The sequence below is a fragment of the Phyllobates terribilis genome, unplaced genomic scaffold (assembly GCF_046119375.1).
Source record: "Phyllobates terribilis strain yellow unplaced genomic scaffold, ASM4611937v1 Scaffold_4__5_contigs__length_816908805, whole genome shotgun sequence".
In the NCBI taxonomy this organism is placed as follows: Eukaryota; Metazoa; Chordata; class Amphibia; order Anura; family Dendrobatidae; genus Phyllobates; species Phyllobates terribilis.
In genome coordinates this window covers 794,129,650-794,152,238 of record NW_027362764.1, presented here as the reverse complement: position 1 = coordinate 794,152,238, position 22,589 = coordinate 794,129,650, and the positions used below count along the sequence as shown (strand labels likewise).

Here is a 22,589-nt window from a genome sequence, read left to right as displayed (position 1 = left end):
ACATGAATGCGGCCAAGTACAGAGATATCCAGGATGAAAACCTCTTCCAAAGTGCTCTGGACCTCAGACTTGGCCGAAGGTTCACCTTCCAACAAGACAATGACCTTTAAGCACACAGCTAAAATAACAAAGGCTTCAGAACAAATCTGTGACCATTCTTGACTGGCCCAGCCAGAGCCCTGACCTAAACCCAATTGAGCATCTCTGGAGAGACCTGAAAATGGCTGTCCGCCAACGTTCACCATCCAACCTGACAGAACTGGAGAGGATCTGCTAGGAAGAATGGCCGAGGATCCCCAAATCCAGGTGTGAAAAACTTGTTGCATCATTCCCAAGAAGACTCATGGCTGTACTAGCTCAAAAGGGGGCTTCTACTCAATACTGAGCAAAGGGTCTGAATACTTATGACCATGTGATATTTCAGTTTTTCATTTTTAATAAATTGGCAAAAATTTCTACATTTCTGTTTTTTTCAGTAAAGATGGGGTGCAGAGTGTACTTTAATGAGAAAAAAATGAATTTTTTAGCCATTTACCAACTGGCTGCATTGACCAACAAAGCCATCCATAATGTGTCTCATCTGTATTGTGTATCTCCAAACTAATCTCCCAATACCTTCCCACAAGTAATCTCCGCTCTTCACAAGACCTCCTCCTCTCTCCTATGTTCCTCATCCAATTACCTCCAAGATTTCCCCTGAGTCTTTCGTTCTCTGGAATACAGTGCCCAAATACATCTGATTGTCTTCAACATTTGGAACCTTCAAAACTCATCTCTTCAGTAAAGGTCTGCAGCCTGCAATGACCCCAGTATCACCTCATTACAGCTTATAACAACATTACCCCTTCCTCCTTCTTCGGTGTCATTTTCTAGTACCCTACAGATTTTAAGGTCCTGTTCTCCATGTACCAGCCCATTTATGTTTTTTGTAGTTGTGTGTGCTTTTTAATTGTATTATATGTCTGTAATCCCTTTTCGTTTATACAGCACTCTGGATGGTGCCCTAAAATAACCACCGGTAATAATAATCTGATCTTTGTCTTACAGCTAAAGTTCAGCAGGAGATAGATGAGGTGACCAAGTCCCTGCGATCCCCTGAGATCATGGACAAGCCCCAGCTGGCATATACCAACGCTGTCATCCATGAAGCACAGCGAGTTATTGACCTGGCGCCAACTGCTCTTCTCCATGCCGTCACTGAAGACATCAAGTTCAGAGGTTATACCATCCCGAAGGTACGGTGCATTTCTTACAATGGGCAATTTCTAGATTTTCTTACGCAAAAAGTTTTGGGACAAATTTTGATAAGAGCAAATTAAAATATATAAACAAAAATATTTTGTACCACCTATTCTTGTAGAAAGCTGATGGCACTCAGAATTCACAATCATTAGCGCCTTAATGCAATTTTGCTTTGAATTACAACATTTATGTATAAAACCCTTTGGAATATGTTTATGGTCCAGTTTCATTATCGCGAGTGTATAAGTTGTGTTCTAGTTAGATACAGTCATACAGTTCACGTATAATTAAAATTAGAGATGAATGGATCAATTTGTGAGACTCTGTTCCATTGACCAGGTCAGTAGTCTCCGGCTGGTGGACAGGAGGCTCTAGAGTCTCTTACCTTCTGGGACCTTCCAGGCACAACATTTGATTAGCCAGGCACGACTAATGAAGTGGCCGATAGGCCAGAGTTCTGTGAACTGATCCGTGTCACGGGTGTGTCGCCACGAAGATCGTCACGATTACACAGCCTGACTTCTCGCAGCTGAGTTTTTGGTGCTTTGTGTTTTCCGGCAGTGAGGGAGTTAACTCTCTCTCTCTCTGTGCTAGACGAGGTCCAGCCTCGCCCAGCTGCAATCAATGCTGCTGTAGTGGGACTCCTTCAAATGCCTGCCGGTCTGTTGGGGAAGTGTCGGTGAAAGCATTTCATGCAGACTAACAGAGCGGATCGTGGTATTTGGAGTTTCAGAGCTAAGTGTATTTGGAGTGTTTTTTCCCTTCCTCGCTTTATCATTTATCTCCTTTCCCGTTGGTGTTCCCTCTGTTGTAGTTGTGTAGTTTTTGTATGCAAGGTGGTTTTGGTTTTACCCTTGTACTGTCTCGTTCGTCTAAGTACTGAGTGTGGGCATATTATTACCTGTCCCCTTTTGTTGTGATCAGGGGTCCTTCTCAGGACTAGATTACTTAGGTGCAGGGATCCTCAGGAGGTAGGGGTTACGCTGGCGGCCTGGACCTCTGTACCTTTAACAGTACCTCCAGGTAGAGGGATTAGTCAGGGCCCCAGCTTAGGGTCAGCTTAGGCCCCCTACCTCCAGTACACAGAGACAGCGTGACATTTTCACCGACCACTTAGATTTTCTCCAGCTACCATGGATCCAGTAGCCGGTCTAGCTCGGCAGTTGCAGAGTTTGTCCATGGAGCTGGCGGACGTTAGGTCCAAGGTTTTGTATCCTCAGGAGCAAGCCGGACCAGAACCTAAAGTAGCTCTCCCTGACAGGTTCACTGGGGGGCGGGACAAGTTTTTTGTTTTCCGGGAGGCATGCAAGTTGTACTTTCGGCTGCGGCCTCGGTCATCGGGGAGTAAAGAACAAAGGGTGGGAATTGTCATCTCGCTCCTACAAGGGGACCCACAATCTTGGGCGTTCTCTCTTCCCCCGGGCTCCCCGGCTCTCCAGTCAGTGGATAGGTTTTTTGCTGCTCTGGGTCTTGTATATGATGACCCGGATCGGATCTCCCTTGCTGAATCTAAGTTACGTAGGATCCGGCAGGGAGATCGTCCGGCGGAGGAATTCTGTTCGGAGTTCCGTAGGTGGGCCACTGACACCCAGTGGAATGACCCGGCTCTTAGGAGCCAGTTTTGTCAAGGTTTATCTGACAAATTACAGGATGTGTTGGAACAGTATGACTCTCCCGCGTCACTGGAAGCCGCTATGGCCCTTGCTATTCGCATTGACAGACGGCTTCGGGAGGGGTGCGGGATAACTCCACCCCCTGTTATGACTCCACCTCCTACAAGGTCCCCTCATATGGTGGTTCCCCTGGTCAGTCCAGAGGAGCCTATGCAATTAGGAGGGACATCATTTCGCTGGAGGGGACCGGTGGTGCGCCATAAGACAGGAAGGTGTTTCTTCTGCGGGAGAAAGGGACATTTTATTGGGGGGTGTCCATCCCGTCCCTTGCAGAGTGAAGAGTCATTGGAAAACTGTTGATCCCAGGTTGTGTGGTGGACGGCAATCTGGGAGTAGGTATTTCGTCCCTAGGTTCGTCTCAGTTTCTCGTACCGGCGGAGGTGGTGGTGGGTACGAGAACTGAGAGGATATCTGTTCTTCTGGATAGTGGGGCCGGGGCTAATCTGGTGGACGCTCGGTTTGCCCGGGTTCAAGGTATGCGATTGAGTGAGTTGGCTAAACCCATCCCCATATTCTCGATCGATGCCAGGCCTCTCGGTCAGGGAAGTTTTTTGCAAGCTGTGCATAACGTAAAACTTCAAGTGGGGGCGATACATAAAGAACTGTTGTCTTGCTACGTGTTGGAGGGTCTTCCCACTCCTATAGTGTTGGGCCTTCCTTGGTTAACTAAGCATAACCCGGTTATTAATTGGCAATCCAGAGAGATAAGCCAATGGAGTAAATTCTGTAATAAAAACTGCATGAATACGGTCATCGGTGCGGTTACTCCTAGGGTCTTACCTCCATTTCTGGCGGACTTTGAGGATGTATTCTCGGAGAAAGGGTGTCAGGAACTACCTCCTCATCGCGAGTATGACTGTTCTGTAAAACTGCTCCCTGAGGCCAAGTTACCTAAAGCTAGGTTGTATAACCTTTCTGGTCCTGAGAGGCAGGCCATGAAGGATTATATTTCAGAAAGTCTGGCTAAGGGGCATATTAGACCTTCATCTTCACCGGTGGCCGCGGGGTTCTTCTTTGTTAAGAAGAAAGATGGAGGCCTACGCCCTTGCCTGGATTTCCGTGAACTTAATCGGATTACGGTCCGAGATCCGTATCCGCTCCCACTTATTCCCGATCTCTTTAATCAGATCGTGGGCGCCAAAAGGTTCTCTAAGTTGGATCTCAGGGGGCGTACAATCTGATTAGGATGAAGGAGGGGGATGAGTGGAAGACGGCGTTTAACACTCCGGAGGGGCATTATGAGAACCTTGTCATGTCATTCGGTCTGACTAATGCCCCGGCGGTGTTCCAACACTTTGTTAATGACATTTTTCGCCGCCTGGTGGGACAGTTTGTTGTCATACATCTGGATGATATCTTAATTTACTCGCCGGATCTGGTGTCTCATCAGGAGCACGTTAGGCAGGTGTTACAGATCTTGCGGGATAATAAACTGTATGCCAAATGGGAAAAGTGTGTGTTCGCCGTACAGGAACTCCAGTTTTTAGGCTTCCTGGTTTCAGCGTCCGGTTTCCGTATGGACCCTGGGAAAGTGCGGGCAGATCTTGAGTGGGATCGGCCAGAGAATCTTAAGGCACTACAACGTTTCCTGGGGTTTGCTAATTATTACCGGAAGTTCATTCGTAATTTCTCGTCCATGGTTAAGCCTCTCACAGACATGACTAAAAAGGGGACGGATTTTTCTAGGTGGTCTGACAAGGCTTGTCAAGCATTCTCCTCCTTGAAAAAATGTTTTGCCTCGGCACCCATACTTATTCAACCTGATGCGTCACAGCCATTCATTGTAGAGGTAGACGCTTCCGAGGTAGGGGTGGGAGCAGTATTGTCACAAGGTTCGTCCCCTGGTAAGTGGCATCCGTGCGCCTTTTTCTCTAAAAAATTGTCGTCCGCTGAGAGGAATTACGATGTCGGCAATAGGGAACTCTTGGCCATTAAGTTAGCTTTTGAGGAGTGGCGCCATTTTTTAGAGGTGGCAGTCCATCCGGTCACCGTCATCACCGACCACAAGAACCTGCTATATCTGGAGTCCGCGAAACGTCTGAATCCCAGACAAGCTAGGTGGTCATTGTTTTTTACCAGGTTTAATTTTGTCGTTACATATCGTCCTGGGTCAAAAAATGTAAAGGCGGATGCCTTATCTCGTAGTTTCCCTGGGGCCGGGAATACGGACGAACCGATTCCTATCCTTCAGGAGGGGGTGGTGGTTTCGGCAGTATGCTCTGAGCTTGAGGAGGAGGTATTGGAGGCTCAGGGGGACGCCCCTGTTGGACCTCTGGGGAGACTGTTTGTTCCAGATCAGTTGCGACAAAAGGTGATCGAGGCACACCATAACTCAGTTTTTGCAGGACACCCGGGGAGTAAAGCAACTGTGGATTAGTGTTGAGCCACCCCCGTAGTGTTCGAGTTCGGTTCGGTTCGTCGAACACCCGTGTGTTCACCGAACTGTTCGTCGAACTGTTCGTCGAACACCTTCGAACACCGTTAAAACCAATGGCAGGCAAACAAAAACACATAGAAACACATAGAAAACACCTTCAAAGGTGTCCAAAAGCTGACAAACTGCTCAGAAGACATAACTAACACATGGAAAAGTGACAAGTACATATAGTCATGCGAAAATAAAAGAGGTGGAGGAGTAAAAGGAGGGGGAGACACAGATATAGGCATGTCATGCCCTTCTAAAATCCAAAAAGTGAGAAGCCGACACGGCCAGTCCGCTCCTGCCCGTGCCACCTCCGTGTCGCCGGGTTTGTGCCAGAGCCGCGGTGAACCCTGATGGCCAGCCCCCCTCTCCCAATACTGGTGCCTGTCCGCTGGTGGGTCGAGCGAGCCCCCCTGTGGTGGAGGCAGCTCTAAGCTTTTTAATTTAAATTGTCTCTCTAATTTGAATGAATACACTTTAAATCCATTTACAAGGATCTATTGGAGGGCAAGTCTCATGCCAGCAGCCGCGTAATTCCAGCTCCAGTAGCGTCCACTAAAGCTGCTGCAGTTAAAAAGCTTTTATAAGGATCGAGCTCGGCTGTCCACCGCAAGGCATCCTACTGCCAGTCCCAGCCCCTATGCCTTGGGGTACCTCCTGATGCTCTTCACTAAGTATCCCATGGTCCCGAAGCATTTCCTTTGAAAAAATTAAGTGTCTAAACTACAGGTGGTGTAGCTTGCTTAACAGCCGGGATAATCCGCTGACTAGCAGACACTGCAACTAGGCACAAAGTATTTCCTGGGCTAGATGCAGTTAAAAATTTGTAATTAGATACTCTCGTTGGATGCTGAGAAAGCATTCCATAGAGTCTCCTGGCACGCCATATATGATTCTCTTAAAAAGCTTGGGGTAGGGGTCTAGGGGACCCTTTTATAGCCAAAATCACGGCCCTGTATCACAATACGTCACCTAGGCTGAAGATAAATGGAACTGTAGCACCCTGAGGGCTCGGTTGCTACAGACGTATTGCACCTCACCCAGAGGTGTGATATCTCACTCTCAGGTAAGGATGGAGTGTGGATCAGGACACCTGCATGCATTACACCACATTGCCGTGGGGCAGGGCGACCAATATGCCCCTGAGATGGGCACGACAGTCCCTGTCCCTGGCTGGAGTGGGGGGAGGGAACACTGAGGAAGGGGAACCCTGTAGTGCAGGAGCAGGGAGGAAGCAGTTCCTGGGTGCATTGAGAAGGGAGTATAAAAGGTGGGCACCATCTTAGTTCAGTGCAGAGAAGTCTGAGCAGAAGTGGCAGGGAGCAGGGGCTCTGCATGAGCTCTGCTCCGGAGGCGGGCCTAGTAACAGAGGCCCAGGCCTGGAAGAGGGAGAAGGAAGGAAGAGGAGCGGAGAAGGCTCCAGGAACGAGGAATGAAGGGATCCCAGGGGTGCGGACGGGCGAGTCGCCACCGCACGCCCGAATCCACCTGCGTGGAGGGGTCAGGCCAAAGGGGGAGACCGGTCCCCGAACTAGTGGAGGCAGGAAACGACCCTCAGCTAGAAACCGGAGGCTCTGACATTTTATGTGGCGCAGCCCCTCGCTACACCCGCTAGGAAGGCACCACATAGGGTCAGGGAAACTGGCGCCAAGTTTACCAAGAGGAGGCCCGAGGCAGCCGGACAGAAGTGTTGGTAAGAAAGGCCAGACAAAGGACACACAAAGGGGGTCCTGTGAAGTGCTCCAAAGTTATCTGGGAGTTGTCTGAGCCCCTCACCTGGTGAGCACAGTACGATGTGGGCAGCCGTTACCTGCAGACGTGGTCTGGATAATAAGAGCTGTGAGTAAAGGCCCTGAACTGCATCACTGACTCCGTGTCGTTACTGCTGCTGCCCTGCACCATCACCCCCATCCTCCGCATACACTGCCCTGAGGCTCTACTCCTCCCGTGGGGAGTTATGCTACGCTCTGCTGCACCCACAACACCAGCCTCAGCGGTCTGCCCTGTAGCGGCGGTTCACGCTGACCGCAATCCACGGGTGGCGTAGTCGTACATTTAAACATCAAAACCACATAAATAGTTCCGCCACTGGTTTGACCGCCCTGAGCCACGGAACCGAGTCGCCGCCACGAAGACTACAACCACCAGCATCCACCAAGAAGGGTCCGGCTCCGGGTGTCCCAAGGCCCAGGGGGTGCGTCAGAACATTTTCATCACCTTTCACAATCACCAATGGGACAAGGCAGGGATGTCCTCTGTCCTCTCTCTTATACATCCTAGTGACGGAGCACCTGCTCTCATCAATTCGCCATAACCCCAATATTAGGTGGATTGAGGTGGGAGGCACCGAGTACAAGTGCTCTCTATTTGCTGATGATGTCCTAGTATATATCACTCAATCACATATATCCATCCATGCTGTTATGGCTGAAATAGATCACTTTGTTACATGGTCAAATTTTAAAATCAATGCAGCGAAGTCTGAGGCCCTCGATGTCTCCCTCCCCAAATCCATATAGGATTCCATCCAGTCCAACTTTCCCTTTGCCTGGCCCTCACAGGGTATCAAATACTTAGGAATTCCTATTCATAGAGACCTCTCCCATCTATGTTATCTTAATTTTGGGCCCTTTATTGAACAACTCCATACAGACCACGGTTGGCAAGTTAGAACTGTAAGATTCACTACGTGAACCGCTGGTGTTTTGTGGAAAAGCACATGTACACTGCGTTCCAAATTATTATGCAAAAAGTGTTTAGGAGTGATAAGGGAAGAATTTGTTTGTTTGTCAGTTAAACTCATTGATGGTGATGTGTGTCAGGGCTCTTTATATCACTGTAAGCAATTGCAGACACCTGTGCTAATTAGTTTGGCAGGTGTGTCCAATGAAAGGCAAGACTACTTAAGAAGGCTCTCTCACATTATTAAGCAGCCTACATTTTCTGCCAAAATGGGAAAGAAAAAGGATGTGTCGGCTGCTGAGAAGCAACAAATTGTGGAGTGTTTAGGTCAAGGCATGACTACAATCAACATTGTGCGATGATCAGGATGAAGTGTCTTGGCAATCAAGAAGTATGTAGCTGATTCACAGTACACACGTGTGCGTGCTGATAAGGGCAAATTGAGGACTCTTTCCTACAGGCAATTACGTCAGGTTGAAAGAGCAGCGGCAAAAAAGCCTTGTCATAGCAGCAGACAAGTTTTTGAAGCTGCTTGTGCCTCCAACGTCCCCCGAACAACAAGATGCAGGGTCCTTCAGAGGTTTGCAGCTGTGCATACACCATCCTGTCGACCTCCTCTATCCACTTCACACAAGCAGAAACGGCTCCAGTGGGCCAAACATTACATGAAGACTGATTTCAAAACAGTTTTGTTCACGGATGAGTGCCGTGCAGCGCTCGATGGTCCAGATGGATGGAGTGGAGGATGGCTGGTTGATGGACACCCCACGCAAATACGGCTACAGCGCCAACAAGGAGGAGGTGGAGTAATGTTTTGGGCTGGAATCATGGGGAGAGAGATTGTCGGCCCCTTTAGGATCCCTGAAGGCGCTAAAGATGAACTCCATAATGTATGTGGATTTTCTCAAACAGCACTTCCTGCCATGGTTCAAGAAGAAGAACCGTGTATTTCACAGCAAGATCATTTTTCTGCATGATAATGCACCATCTCATGCTGCACATAAAACATCTGCATCTCTGGCTGATATGGGCATAAAAGGGGACAAACTTATGGTGTGACCCCCATGCTCCCCTGACCTCTACCCCATTCAGAACCTTTGGAGCATCATTAAAAGGAGTGTCTATGATGGCGGGAGGCAGTTCACATCTAAGCAACAGCTCTGGGAGGGTATTCTGTCCTCATGCAAAACAATTGAAGCAGAAACCATCCAAAACCTGACAAATTCAATGGACGAGAGAGTTCAGAAGCTCCTTTCGAACAAGGGGTCCTATGTGAAAATGTAACATCACCTAGAATAAAGTTTTGAGTTGAAAACTGTTTGATTTCAGTTTCTAGCAACCTGCTAATGCTTATAATTTCAAAAATGACCATTTTTTTGGTCTTTATTAAAATGAAAAGGTTGATCGAAAAGTTTGGGGGATCTAAGAGTGTGGCAACCCAGTAGTCATGATTACTTCGAATTCTGACAATATGAGGGTCATGCTGCAGGTAGTGCAGCAAGAAGGCACTTATGTGTCTTGCGCATCTCGGAGCCCCAAAATTATTTTCCAGGCTAGATGCAGCTAAAAATTATTTTTAATTTTAAATCTGGTGAAGCTTTAGTATAGATGGCCTAATAGGATCAGTGCTGCACACTGCTACAAAGCCCAAATTATTTTCCAGTCAAGATACAGATAAACATGATTAGTAATTTGAAAGCTTAAAACGGTTGGTAGGGTGATTTTAACCAATCATCAAGCTTTTACTCTCCCCAGGATGACACAGGGGTAGAAAAGTCGTTTCGGATCCATGATTTGTTCATCTTTATGAACGTGAGTCTGTCTACATTATCAGTGGAGAGCCGCGTGCGCTTATCTGTCAGCACACCACCAGCAGCGCTGAACACACGTTCAGACAGAACGCTGGCTGCGGGGCATGACAAGATCTCCAAGGCGTAAGTGGCTAGCTCCGGCCATTTATCCAGATTGGAAGCCCAAAAAGAGCAAGGGTCCAGTGACACAGTCGTGGCTTCAATGTTTACTTGGAGATACTCCTGTACCATCGTCTCTAGGCGTTGACTATGTGTCAGACTTCTTGTCTCCTGTGGCCTTGCAAAGGATGGGCTAAAAAAGTGGTGAAATGATTCCGCAAAATTGATGTTACCAGCAGATACTGTGGTTCTGTTACGGTTTGAGTGCTGAACACTTGACGGTCCCACGGTTGGCAAGTTGGAACTGTGAGATTCACTACGTGCACCGCTGGTATTTTGTGGAAAAGCACATGTAAGATTCTGCAACAGTCTCTGCTGATACTCCTGCATGCGTGCATCCCTTTCTATGGCAGGAATAATTTCTGCAAATTTACTTTTGTACCGGGGATCTAACAGTGTGGCAACCCAGTAGTCAGGATTATTTCTAATTCTCACAATTCGAGGGTCATGTTGCAGGTAGTGCAGCAAGAAGGCACTCATGTGTGTTGCGCATCCAGGAGCACCAAGTCCCTGTTGTGTTGGTGGCGAGGTAACAATCATGCTTCCTTCATCTGTCCTCTCCCCCCAACCTCGCACAACAGAAATGTGATCAAGGTCTCCCTCATCTGATGAGTCTTCCATCAGTTCGTCCTCCACTTCTTCCTGGGCTCCTGCACCTTCCTCACTAGTTTGGCTGCTACCATGCACCCTGGTAAAACCATCTCCCCCACCCTCACATGCCTGCCGCCTTGGTGCTGCCGACCGTCTGGACCTTGCAGATGTTAGCCCTTCCGCATACAACTCCTCCTCCTCTACTTCCTCCACCTCCTCTTGTGCCACCACCTGACTCCGAATTCTGTTTAACATGTGCTCCAGCATGTAAATCACCGGAATAGTCATGCTGATAATGGCATCGTCAGCACTAAACATCTTCGTCGCCATTTCAAAACTGTGCAGAAGGGTGCATAGGTCCCTGATCTGAGACCACTCCTCCAGCGTGATTTGCCCCACCTCTGAATCTCGTTGGCCCAGGCTATACGTCAGAACGTATTGCACCAGGGCTTGTCGGTGCTGCCACAGTCGCTGCAACATGTACAGAGTTGAATTCCACCGGGTAGGCACATCGCATTTTAGCCGGTGAAGTGGCAGGCCCAACGACTTCTGTAGAGATGTAAGTCGCTGAGCTGCGGGATGCGAACGGCGGAAGTGAGCACACAGCGACCGTGCCCTCTGCAGAAGGCCATCTAGTCTGGGATAGTGGGCTAAGAATTGCTGGACAACCAGGTTCAACACGTGAGCCATACAAGGCACGTGTGTGACATTGCCCCGGCGAAGGGCCGCACCCAGGTTTGCAGCATTGTCGCACACGGCCTTCCCTGGTTTCAGGTCCAGTGGAGACAACCATTCATGAAATTGGTTCTCCAGAGCTGACCACAACTCCTCAGCTGTGTGACTCACATTTCCCAGACATTTCAATGTAAAAACCGCCTGATGACGTTGAGCCCTACTGCCAGCATTGTAAGGAGGTGTGCAGGATCCCTTCTGCGCAGTTAGAAAGCTTGTGGCATGACCAGACAGGCTTTGGGTGCAGGTGGAAGACCGAGAGGAGGTTGAGGAGGCAGAAGCAGTGGAGGAACTTTGACATAAAGAGGATTGACGCACAACTCGTGGGGACGGCAAGACTTGGACAGCAGCCCCTTGTCCTGCTGTCACCATAGTTACCCAGTGCCCAGTCAGCGACATGTAACGCCCCTGTCCATGCCTACTCGTCCAAGTGTCTGTGGTGAAATGCACCCTGTCACACACAGAGTTTCTCAAAGAAGCGGTGATGTTGTGTACGACATGCTGGTGGAGCGCAGGCACACCTTTCTTTGAGAAGTAGTGCCGACTGGGCATCTGGTACTGGGGCACTGCGACGGACATAAGGTCTCGAAAATCCTCTGTGTCCACCAGGCGGAAAGGCAGCATTTCTGTAGCCAAGAGCTTGCAGATGGTGAAATTCAACCTCTTAGCTTTCTCATGGCTAGGAGGAAATGGTCTTTTACTTGTCCACATCTGAGGGACCGAGGGCTGGCTATTGTGCTTAGACGGGGTTGATAAGGGTGTCCCCGGCAAACTGCCGGTCTGTGAGGAAGATGCAGGCGTACATGTTAGGTTGCCTTGATCCAAAGGTGGTGCTATCGATGTCGGACAGCGCTCAACACCAGCTGGTGTTACCACCTCCAAAGAAAATGATGACCTGCCAATCACGCTGGCTGTTGCGGGTAAAGAGGTGGCAGGTCTGCGCCCCAAAACAGGTGTGACTGCTGTCCCCCCAGTCACAGAGGATGAAGAGGCCGCGGATGCACAAGATATGGCAGACGGTGGCTGGCCCGGCCGGCTAGGCCGCATTGTAGCACAATGAGCTTCCCACTGCAACTTATGCTTCATGTCCATGTGCCGGTTCATGCATGAAGTACTCAAACTATGTATTTTTTGGCCTCTACTTAGCTTTTGCTGACAGATGTTACAGATAACACGAGTTGGGTCATCTTTATCGATCTGAAAAAATGCCCAGGCTATGCAAGGCTTAGCACCCATGCGACCTGAAGAGCCACCACGACTTGTGGTGAGAGGCAGAGTTGTGTTTGAGGATGCAGTTGTTGACGTGCTTCCAGTACTACGTCTCTGTCCAGGAAGGCGCAACCTGACCTCGTCGTCACTAGCATCTTCCTCCACCTCCTCTGCTGACCTCATCTCTTGGCTGACTGTGGGTTGACAGTAAGTGGGATTTCCAACCTCATCATCATCACCCTGTGCGTTATCACACCCGTCGTCCTCAGAGCCAACCTGTTCCTGCCCTGACAAAAAACTAAAGTTGTCGCTCCAATCAGGTATTTGAGTCTTATCATCGTCTTCCTCATTGTCTCCACCAACAGGAGTTACAGTTTGGGAATGAGGGTCTACATTATGGTCAGAACCTTCTGCGTCTGGTCCTGGATCCGACTCATAAAGATTCTGGGCATCAGTGCAGATCATTTCCTCGTCTGGATTCACAGAAGCGCTGGAGTCGACCTCTGATTCCCAGGCTATAGTATGAGTAAACAGCTCTGCAGACTCAACCATCTGTTCTACCTCATACTCAGACGGGCAGCTGGAGATTTGGGAGCTGTGAGGAAGCAAGTGCGATTGGGGTGACACCTTTGAGGACTGGAGTATTTGTGATGTTGAAGTTGATGTGGAGGAGAGCCCACTTAAAGGAGCACTTGATATCCGTTGAAGCACCTGCTGTTTTTGTGCCTCATCTGGAATTTGTAGCGATTGGCGTGGCCGTAAGAAAGGGATCTTATCACATTGTCCGCTAAAAGAAGTAGACATTTTAGTTTGGCTGGAAGATGGTCTTTCTTCTGCAGATGTTACTGTTGCTTTAACACCTACCCCACAGACACAACCTTTTTTCCCCTTCCCAACACGCGTATTCAACTTTCCACCAGCAGCAGGCCTTTTTCCACTCATTTTGGTGGTTAACTAATTCACAACTCTGGAGTTGTTTGCACAAAAAAACAATGGATGGTAACCGAGCAGAGCTGAGTGGCCAAACTGTGGTATTAGGCCAAAACTATTGGCTGGGTTAGATGCAGAAAAAAATTATATTCAATTTGCAACCTGATGGAGGTCAGTATAGATGGACTAATACAACAAGTCCCACACATAGCTAGAAGCCCAATATTTTTTCAGAGGTAGATGCAGAAAAAAAAATATATTCAGTTTGCAACCTGATGGAGGTCAGTATAGATGGACTAATACAACAAGTCCCACACACAGCTAGAAGCCCAAATATTTTTTCAGAGGTACTGTAGATGCAGATAAAAATTATTTTTAATTTGCAACCTGATGGAGGTCAGTATAGATGGACTAATAGAGAAAGTCCGACACACTGCTAGAAGGCCAAATATTTTTTCAGAGCTAGATGCAGAAAAAAATTATATTCAGTTTGCAACCTGATGGAGGTCAGTATAGATGGACTAACAGAGAAAGTCCCACACACTGCTAGAAGGCCAAATATTTTTTCAGAGCTAGATGCAGAAAAAAAAAATTATATTCAGTTTGCAACCTGATGGAGGTCTGTATAGATGGATTAATAGAACAAGACCCACACACAGCTAGAAGCCCAATATTTTTTCAGAGGTAGATGCAGAAAAAGATATATTCAGTTTGCAACCTGATGGAGGTCAGTATAGATGGACTAATACAACAAGTCCCACACACAGCTAGAAGCCCAATATTTTTTCAGAGGTAGATGCAGAAAAAAATATATTCAGTTTGCAACCTGATGGAGGTCAGTATAGATGGACTAATACAACAAGTCCCACACACAGCTAGAAGCCCAATATTTTTTCAGAGGTAGATGCAGAAAAAAATATATTCAGTTTGCAACCTGATGGAGGTCAGTATAAATGGACTAATAGAACAAGTCCCACACACAGCTAGAAGCCCAAATATTTTTTCAGAGGTACTGTAGATGCAGATAAAAATTATTTTTAATTTGCAACCTGATGGAGGTCAGTATAGATGGACTAATAGAGAAAGTCCGACACACTGCTAGAAGGCCAAATATTTTTTCAGAGCTAGATGCAGAAAAAAATTATATTCAGTTTGCAACCTGATGGAGGTCAGTATAGATGGACTAATAGAATGATGCTATGCCCAAAAGATTTTACTTCACTAGGTGCAGTAAAAAAATTGGTATTCTATACACAGGTGGTATATCTTGCAACACAGATAGGCTACTCCACTGACTAACACACTCTGCAATAGGCCAAAAAGGATTAGCTTTGCTAGATTCAGCCAAATGCTGTGAAAAAAACTTGCACAGCACTGGCACAGACCTGCCTGGCAAAAACTGATAGGAACTGATGTAACCTAGTCCTGAAAAGGACTCCAATTACAATTAGTCTTTACTCCCACAATCTATCTATTTAAGAGCACAGACCTGCCTGATAAAAGTCGTAGGAAATGCTGTAACCTAGTCCTTAAAAGGACTGCAATCACAACTATTCCCTACTCCCAAGCTATCTGTATATTTGTGCGAAAATTGGCTTGAAATTAACAAGGTATAGCGCACACAGCAACAGCGGTGCCGTCTAACACGCAGCTGCAGCAGTGAGAAAATGGTGGCGACGGGGAAAATGGCTTGGTCTTATAGGGCAAGGACATGTGACATACACTGCCAATGACACATGCCCTTGCTTGTGTGAAAAAAAGCACTTCGCTCCGTGTGTGTGCTGCTGATAGGCTGACAGATTGCACCTCCCCACTGCAAATGCGGGAAAGAGAAAAAAAAATGGAGATCTTCATTGTTCCTGCAGAGATCCATCCCCTGCCCCTCCCCCTACCCCGCTGTACACTCAAACTGCGTATTAACATTAATTTTCATCATTACTGAGAAAAAATCCAGTTATGATTTTGGTGCACGAACAGTTATCGAACATAACCTCGAACAGCCGAATTTTTCTCAAATTGTTCGTGTTCGCCGAACGGCTCGAACACCGCCCAAAACAGCTCGAATTTGAGATTGGCGAACAGTTCGAGTAGAACAGCGCTCATCTCTACTGTGGATCTCCTCTCGCGTCGGATTTGGTGGCCTAACTTACATAAGGAGGTGGTAACTTTTGTCGCGTCCTGTGGGGTTTGTGCGCGCTCTAAGACATCACATACCCGTCCGTCTGGGGCCCTCTTACCTTTGAAGATCCCGGAGCGTCCTTGGACTCATCTGTCTATGGACTTTATTACGGACCTCCCTCCGTCTTCGGGTAAAACGGTCATACTCGTTGTAGTGGACAGGTTCAGCAAGATGGCACATTTTATCACTCTTCCTGCTCTTTCTAATGCTAAAACTCTTGCGCAGGTGTTCATTGTGGAGATTGTGAGGCTTCACGGGGTACCCTCCGAGGTGGTGTCAGATCGGGGGTCTCAGTTTGTGTCCAAATTCTGGAAGGCGTTTTGTACACGGCGGGGGATGCATTTATCGTTCTCATCGTCTTTTCATCCTCAGACCAATGGTCAGACGGAACGTATGAACCAGAGCTTGGAGACATATCTCCGGTGTTTTGTGTCAGAGAACCAGGAGGACTGGGCTTCTTTCTTACCTCTGGCAGAGTTTGCTCTTAATAATAGGCAGAGCGAGTCCACTGGTAAGTCCCCATTTTTTGGGGCATATGGTTTTCACCCCCAGTTTTGTACTTTCAGTAGGGGGGGCTCTTCGGGGGTTCCTGAGGAGGAACGATTTTCCTCATCACTCACTTCAGTATGGAGAGGGGTGCTGAAGAATCTGAATACTATGGGGAACCGATACAAAAGTATGGCTGATAGGAGGAGAGTGTCTGGTCCGGACCTAAGTGTGAACGATCGGGTATGATTGTCTACCAGGAATATAAAACTTAAGGTTCCCTCCTGGAAACTGGGTCCCAGGTTCATCGGGCCGTACAGGATCAGTTCTATAATTAATCCGGTGGCATTCCGTCTTGACCTCCCCCCTACGTTTAAAATTCACAACATGTTCCACAGATCGTTGCTTAAGAGGTATGTGGCGCCGGTGGTACCGTCACCTTTACCTCCCCCTCCAGTGGTGGTCAATGGTAACTTGGAGTTCCAGGTATCGAGGGTCATCGATTCACGCTTTAATCGCCGGTCCCTTCAGTACCTGGTTCATTGGAAGGGGTATGGTCCTGAGGAGAGGATGTGGGTTCCTGCGTCGGATATTAACGCAGACCGATTAGTTCGGGCCTTCCACATGACTCACCCGGATAAACCTGGCCCTGAGGGTCCGGAGGCCCCTCGTAGAAGGGGGGGTACTGTCACGGGTGTGTCGCCACGAAGATCGTCACGATTACACAGCCTGACTTCTCGCAGCTGAGTTTTTGGTGCTTTGTGTTTTTCGGCAGTGAGGGAGTTAACTCTCTCTCTCTCTGTGCTAGACGAGGTCCAGCCTCGCCCAGCTGCAATCAATGCTGCTGTAGTCGGACTCCTTCAAATGCCTGCCGGTCTGTTGGGGAAGTGTCGGTGAAAGCATTTCATGCAGACTAACAGAGCGGATCGTGGTATTTGGAGTTTCAGAGCTAATTGTATTTGGAGTGCTTTTTCCCTTCCTCGCTTTATCATTTATCTCCTTTCCCGTTGGTGTTCCCTCTGTTGTAGTTGTGTAGTTTTTGTATGCAAGGTGGTTTTGGTTTTACCCTTGTACTGTCTCGTTCGTCTAAGTACTGAGTGTGGGCATATTATTACCTGTCCCCTTTTGTTGTGATCAGGGGTCCTTCTCAGGACTAGATTACTTAGGTGCAGGGATCCTCAGGAGGTAGGGGTTACGCTGGTGGCCTGGACCTCTGTACCTTTAACAGTACCTCCAGGTAGAGGGATTAGTCAGGGCCCCAGCTTAGGGTCAGCTTAGGCCCCCTACCTCCAGTACACAGAGACAGCGTGACAATCCGCTCATCTCTATATCTGACCATTGGTACATAGTTAGGAAATTCTGGGTCTACTGTGATCTTCATGATCTATACACGTTCATGTAACACCTAATGTTTCTTGATATCAGGGAACAACTGTGGTCCCCTTCCTCACATCAGTCCTACAAGACCCATCTCAGTGGGAAACTCCTGAAGAGTTTAACCCTCAGCATTTTCTGGATGAGGATGGGCAGTTCCGCACCAGGTTGGCGTTCATGCCGTTTTCGGCAGGTAAGAACCAAAATGGTAGGCAATTTTCTGAGATTTTGGGCAAAGTGAAGAATTGGGGTCTAGAGATGCATGAATCCAATTTCTCAGGAAAAACCCCATGAACAGGCGAATTTGAACTTTGCCTGATCGGCTCTTCTCTAATTAAAGTTGAGGCATTGGGTCTCTTAGGCCTAAATGAATGAAGTGATTTGAGCAATTTTCTGTAACTATCACTAATATTTTTGAAATGGTTTTATTTTTTTGCGTTATTATGTCTGCCCTATATATTGTATTATATTATATTATGTCTGCCCTATATATTGTATTATATTATATTATGTCTGCCCTAAATATTTTTGGATATAATTAATTTTACGTGCTAAGCGTGGGAGGGTTTATTGTCAGGGCCGAAAGAAGTGTGAACACACACGAACCAGGTTAAAGTTTGTGTCTCTGTAATTTCCATGACCCAATAAACATTTTTGGATTCGTCAGTGGTGACTGCCGCCTTCTTTCTTAGTTACAGTTCTTTTCTTTTGTGTAAGGTATTGCCAATTCATATAGAAAATATCTTCTAGATCTCAGCAATAAATGTGAAGGGAACCTGTCATGTCCTGATGTGCTTTTCACCTATAGATATAGGGTTAATCTGCAGGTTTCCAAAACCATGCAGCCACAACTCTGAAAGCCCGGCTACCGAGAGGAAATTAATTGTATTCCTCCCGGCAGCCTGCAGATTTCAGTCTTAGAGTTGTGCCAATGTGGCTTTACTCTCTACTCCTTACTTCGTGAGCAGCTGTAAGCACGCTGCGGCACAGTGACTGACAGCCATCTCTGCAGTTTATGTGCCGCAACCATTCACTAAGTAAGGAGTAGTGACTAAACCTGCATCGGCCTGCCTTTATGACTGAAATCCAAAGGCTGCCGGGAGGAATTTAATTAATTTCCTCCCGGTATCGGCACTTTTAGTGTGGCAGCCGGGCAGCTTTGGAATACTATTGCAAATTAAGACTATAATTGCAGGTTATTAGCGTTTGGGGACATGACAGGTTCCCTTTGAAGGATTAAATCATAGCATGGTACTGCTCAAACAGCTGATGATGAACTCAATAATGAATCTGCACTGATTATTATATGCCAGAAAATATAAATAAATGGACAGCAAGCAGAGGTCTTTAGATGGTGGGAAACTAAAGCACAGAGTGACTCCAGGAATAAGATAATTCCTTATTACATACGTTTTATTTTGTCTTCTAGGGAAGAGAGCTTGTCCTGGACAGAACCTGACCCACATGGAGCTCTTCATGTTCTTCTCCGCTTTGCTCCAGAAATTCACCTTCACCCTCCCCTCGGGGACAGAACGTCAGGACTCGAAATATCTGAGCCTTAACAAGATGGAAATCATTAGATCTTCCCTGATATGTGCTGTACCTCGAGCCTAGTCCAAGTGACCAACTGCCATCCAGCCGCCCAACATGGATGAGAATATAAGAAAATAATCCAGAACATGAGACAAAAAGACACTGATGAAATAAAATGTAAAGAATTAGAATTTACTGGGAAAAATTGGGAAAACCCTAATTCATTCACATTGTGTCAAATTTATTGGCAGAATTTCAGTCAAATTCTTTAAAAATTACAAAACTTGAGTTAAAATGGAGAAATATGGTAGATGAGTAAGGTAACCCATTTGCTTCTTTTTTTTGGGCTTGTTTGCGCCTCTAATAGACGAGACAATTCTTCTTCTTTTGAGCACCAGCGTTGTACTCTGCAGTAATTTTCTTGTCTGTTCAGGATGTTTCTTGACTTTTTTCCCCCTTTCATTAGAAATTTCTTTACACACACAAGATTTCCTTTCGTTGGATATCCTTCCTTTTTCACAACATTCTTTGTCTACTCTCGACACAGTTTCAAGAGAAAAATGCACAGAGATCCAATAATAAAATCTGGTGTCTCTAATAAAGTGGCTCTTTCATTTTCATCTACCAGACATATTTCCCATGCTTGCCAATGTGTGCACAAATGATACTTGAGCAGGTATCTCACCTACTTGTGGTTAGTGACTTCACCAATCATTGTGCCAGTCTCATGTTGGTGCCAGAGGACAAATAACATTAAAGTTGTTATGATACTGGGGAAGTGCTAATGAAATGCCATGGCCAGAAAAGCATGAGCGACGCGCAACAAGGATGTAGATAATGACTTTAGGAGCAATAAGAGTAAATACTGTAGAAGGTAATATCAACTGTGGCGCCCTGCTACGCACAGGTGCCACAGAACCCAGTAGGGTGCATGGATGGACTTCTCCACAAGAGGCCCTCATTACATTCACACACCTCCACCCTACCACCTCAGACCAGCAGAGGGAGCCCGTTAGGGATATATATATATGGAGGGTGGAGCCAGGCAGCTCAGTCAGAAGTTAGTTCAGTCAGTGAGAGGAGAGAGTGAAGACAGTCTGGGAGCAGAGTCTCTTTAGGACCTCTGCTCCACAAGAAGGGCCCAGTCCTAGAGGCCCAGGAGGGGAGCAGAAGAGAAGGCTCCAATTTACAGAAGGGATCCCAGGGGGTACGGCGAGTGCAGGACAGCTTCTGGCTTTCATAGACCAGTTGCCGCAGACTTATTCTAATCCCCGTGAGGGTCAAGCATTTCCGGGAACTCCAGTAAGATAGGAGGGACTTCAGAGCACCCGAGCAGGGCAGGAGGGAGAAGACCCAGCGTGAAGACGGTCTAGCTAGGAACACGAGAAAGCGGGGTTCCTTCAGGTGCTCCTAATCTGCCTAAGGAAGAGCTGAACCCCTGCCTGGTGAGCGCAGCATGACGTGGGAGGCTGGCATCCGTACAGTGCACCAGTGGAACTTTCGTAAGAACTGTGAGTAAAGACTCGGATGACTGCACCGTACTGCCTCTGTCCATTATTTCGGCTGCGCCATCTTTCCCTCCCTGCACTACAACGCCCAGCACAACCCTCGCTTTCTACACTGCCCTGAGGCCTGCCGCTCCACCTGTGGGGAGCCGTTCCATCACAAGCTGCCCTACCATCTGCCTCAGAGGACTGCTCCGCAGCGGCAGCTCCCTTTAGCCGCGTGGGAAGAAGAGGGGCGTAACCACTGGAAGCACGCGAAGCCCAGGACATGCCCCGCCCCTGACCTCGAACCAGGAAGCGTCAGGTCCTGGAAGGAGTCCAGAGGACGCTCTGACGTCAGACGTGAGCGACGCAAGGTCCTGGAAGAAGACCGTCGCCCGTGGAGCTGCGGCCTATCTGATAAGAAGTGAAGAAGGTAGGCTACGGTTTACTAGGGGGGCGCAACCATGACCGACGAACAGCAAGCTGCCGGATCACCGGTTAATGCTCCTGATGCCCAACTTGCGCCCCACCATCAGGGGTCGTGACTCCGTTGATACCCATGGCCCTGCCGTATATCCCTGGAGCAAAATGGCTTCCCCAGTATGATGGCAAACCAGACACCCTGTCCGGGTTCAAGAGGAAAATATGCGGTATACTGGAAATGTATAATATGACTGGTAAGCAGAGAGCCGCTGTTGTGCTGAGACAATTGACTGGTGCCGCAGAGCAGGAAGTTGAAACCTGGCCAGCCGCAGACCTGGAATCAATATCCACTATCTTTAAGAGACTGCAAACTGTGTTTGAAAACCGCACTGAGACAGATCTCCGGATGAGGTTCTACCACTGTGTCCAGCAACCTGAGGACAGTATTCAGGACTATGCCTGATGCTTTCAGAAAGCCCTGCCGGCCCTGAAACAGGTTAGTCCAGCCAGCATACAAGATGAAAATAAAATGCTGACGGAACAGTTCACCCGGGGGTTGAGGTCCCAGGAGGAGAGCAGAACTGGACAGTGGTGGGCTTTAGATCATCCAGACGCCACCTTTGACATGGCTATTAAGGGTCTACAGCCCCTGGAAACATCAGGGACTGCTATCCAGCGCTACCAGGGTGGGGCCACCCCAGTGACCGCAGCACCCACCGCTCCTTCATTGACGGCTGAAACAAAGTTGCAAACAGTGCCCCCTAGCAAGTTGGACAGCCTGCGCTCTGAAGTGCGTCAGCTAAGTAAAACCCTGGCCACTGTCCTGAGCACCCTGCAGCTACAGGAGGAGCCCGAGCAGGAAGGAAGGATTCTACTCGCTGACAGCCCTGAGGATGTCCCCTGGATGAGGAGAAGAAGGAGGACAGTCACAACACCACCCCGTAGGAGGACATTGCCACCACGGAGGAGGACAACGCCACCCCGTGGGAGGACCAACGACCAATGTCGCCCTCCAGGAGACTTCATCTGCTACCGTTGCCACAAGGCAGACCACACAGCGCGGAACTGTCCTTTAAACGAGCGAACCCTGGGGCCGAGGGCCGACACCCAGGAGTAAACCAACCAGGCCCATTAAGCTGGTACAATCGGTTTGTAGGAAGAAGGCCTTTCCTGTCCTTCGTGCTGGATGGGATAGCAGCACCTGCATTACTGGACACCGGCTCACAAGTAACCATCATACCTGATGTCCTCTACAAAAGGTACTGGTCCGTAGATGAACTCCGCCCGCCAGCCCCGAACCTCTCTGTGTATGCCTCTAATGGCCTTCCTCTTAACCTAGTCGGGGTTAAGGACGTGACAGTGAAGGTGGGGAGAGCGGAACTAAAGGACCAAGGACTGATTGTAGTTGAATCTAACCCTGGTCATACAGACTTGTATATGATACTTGGTACGAATATTGTTGGTAAATGTTTGGGAGAAGTGTTGTTTTTGCTCCAACAGATTGCTGTCACTGCCAAACCAGGGCAGAGGAAGGTGCTCCAGAGAGAGATTCGAGCCCTCCTGTACCAGCAACAAGTAAAGCTAACAGGTGGTGAGATTGGTAATGTACGGGTGACAGACCCGGTACCCATTGTGATTCCCCCAATGAGTGAAATG

The 22,589-nt window shown here is 48.0% G+C and overlaps 1 protein-coding gene across 1 annotated transcript in view; it reads left to right on the top strand.

Annotated features, from left to right (window-relative positions):
• LOC141266086 (cytochrome P450 2C25-like) overlaps nt 1-19,625 on the top strand; it is a 572,636-nt gene extending 553,011 nt beyond the window's left edge. Inside the window, exons 8-10 of the mRNA XM_073679992.1 lie at nt 1,048-1,235; nt 17,542-17,683; nt 18,920-19,625. Of these exons, the coding sequence (XP_073536093.1) occupies nt 1,048-1,235; nt 17,542-17,683; nt 18,920-19,104 (515 nt within the window). The 3' untranslated portion in view covers nt 19,105-19,625. The remainder of the gene's footprint in view (nt 1-1,047; nt 1,236-17,541; nt 17,684-18,919) is intronic.
• The last annotated feature ends 2,964 nt before the right edge of the window (nt 19,626-22,589 follow it).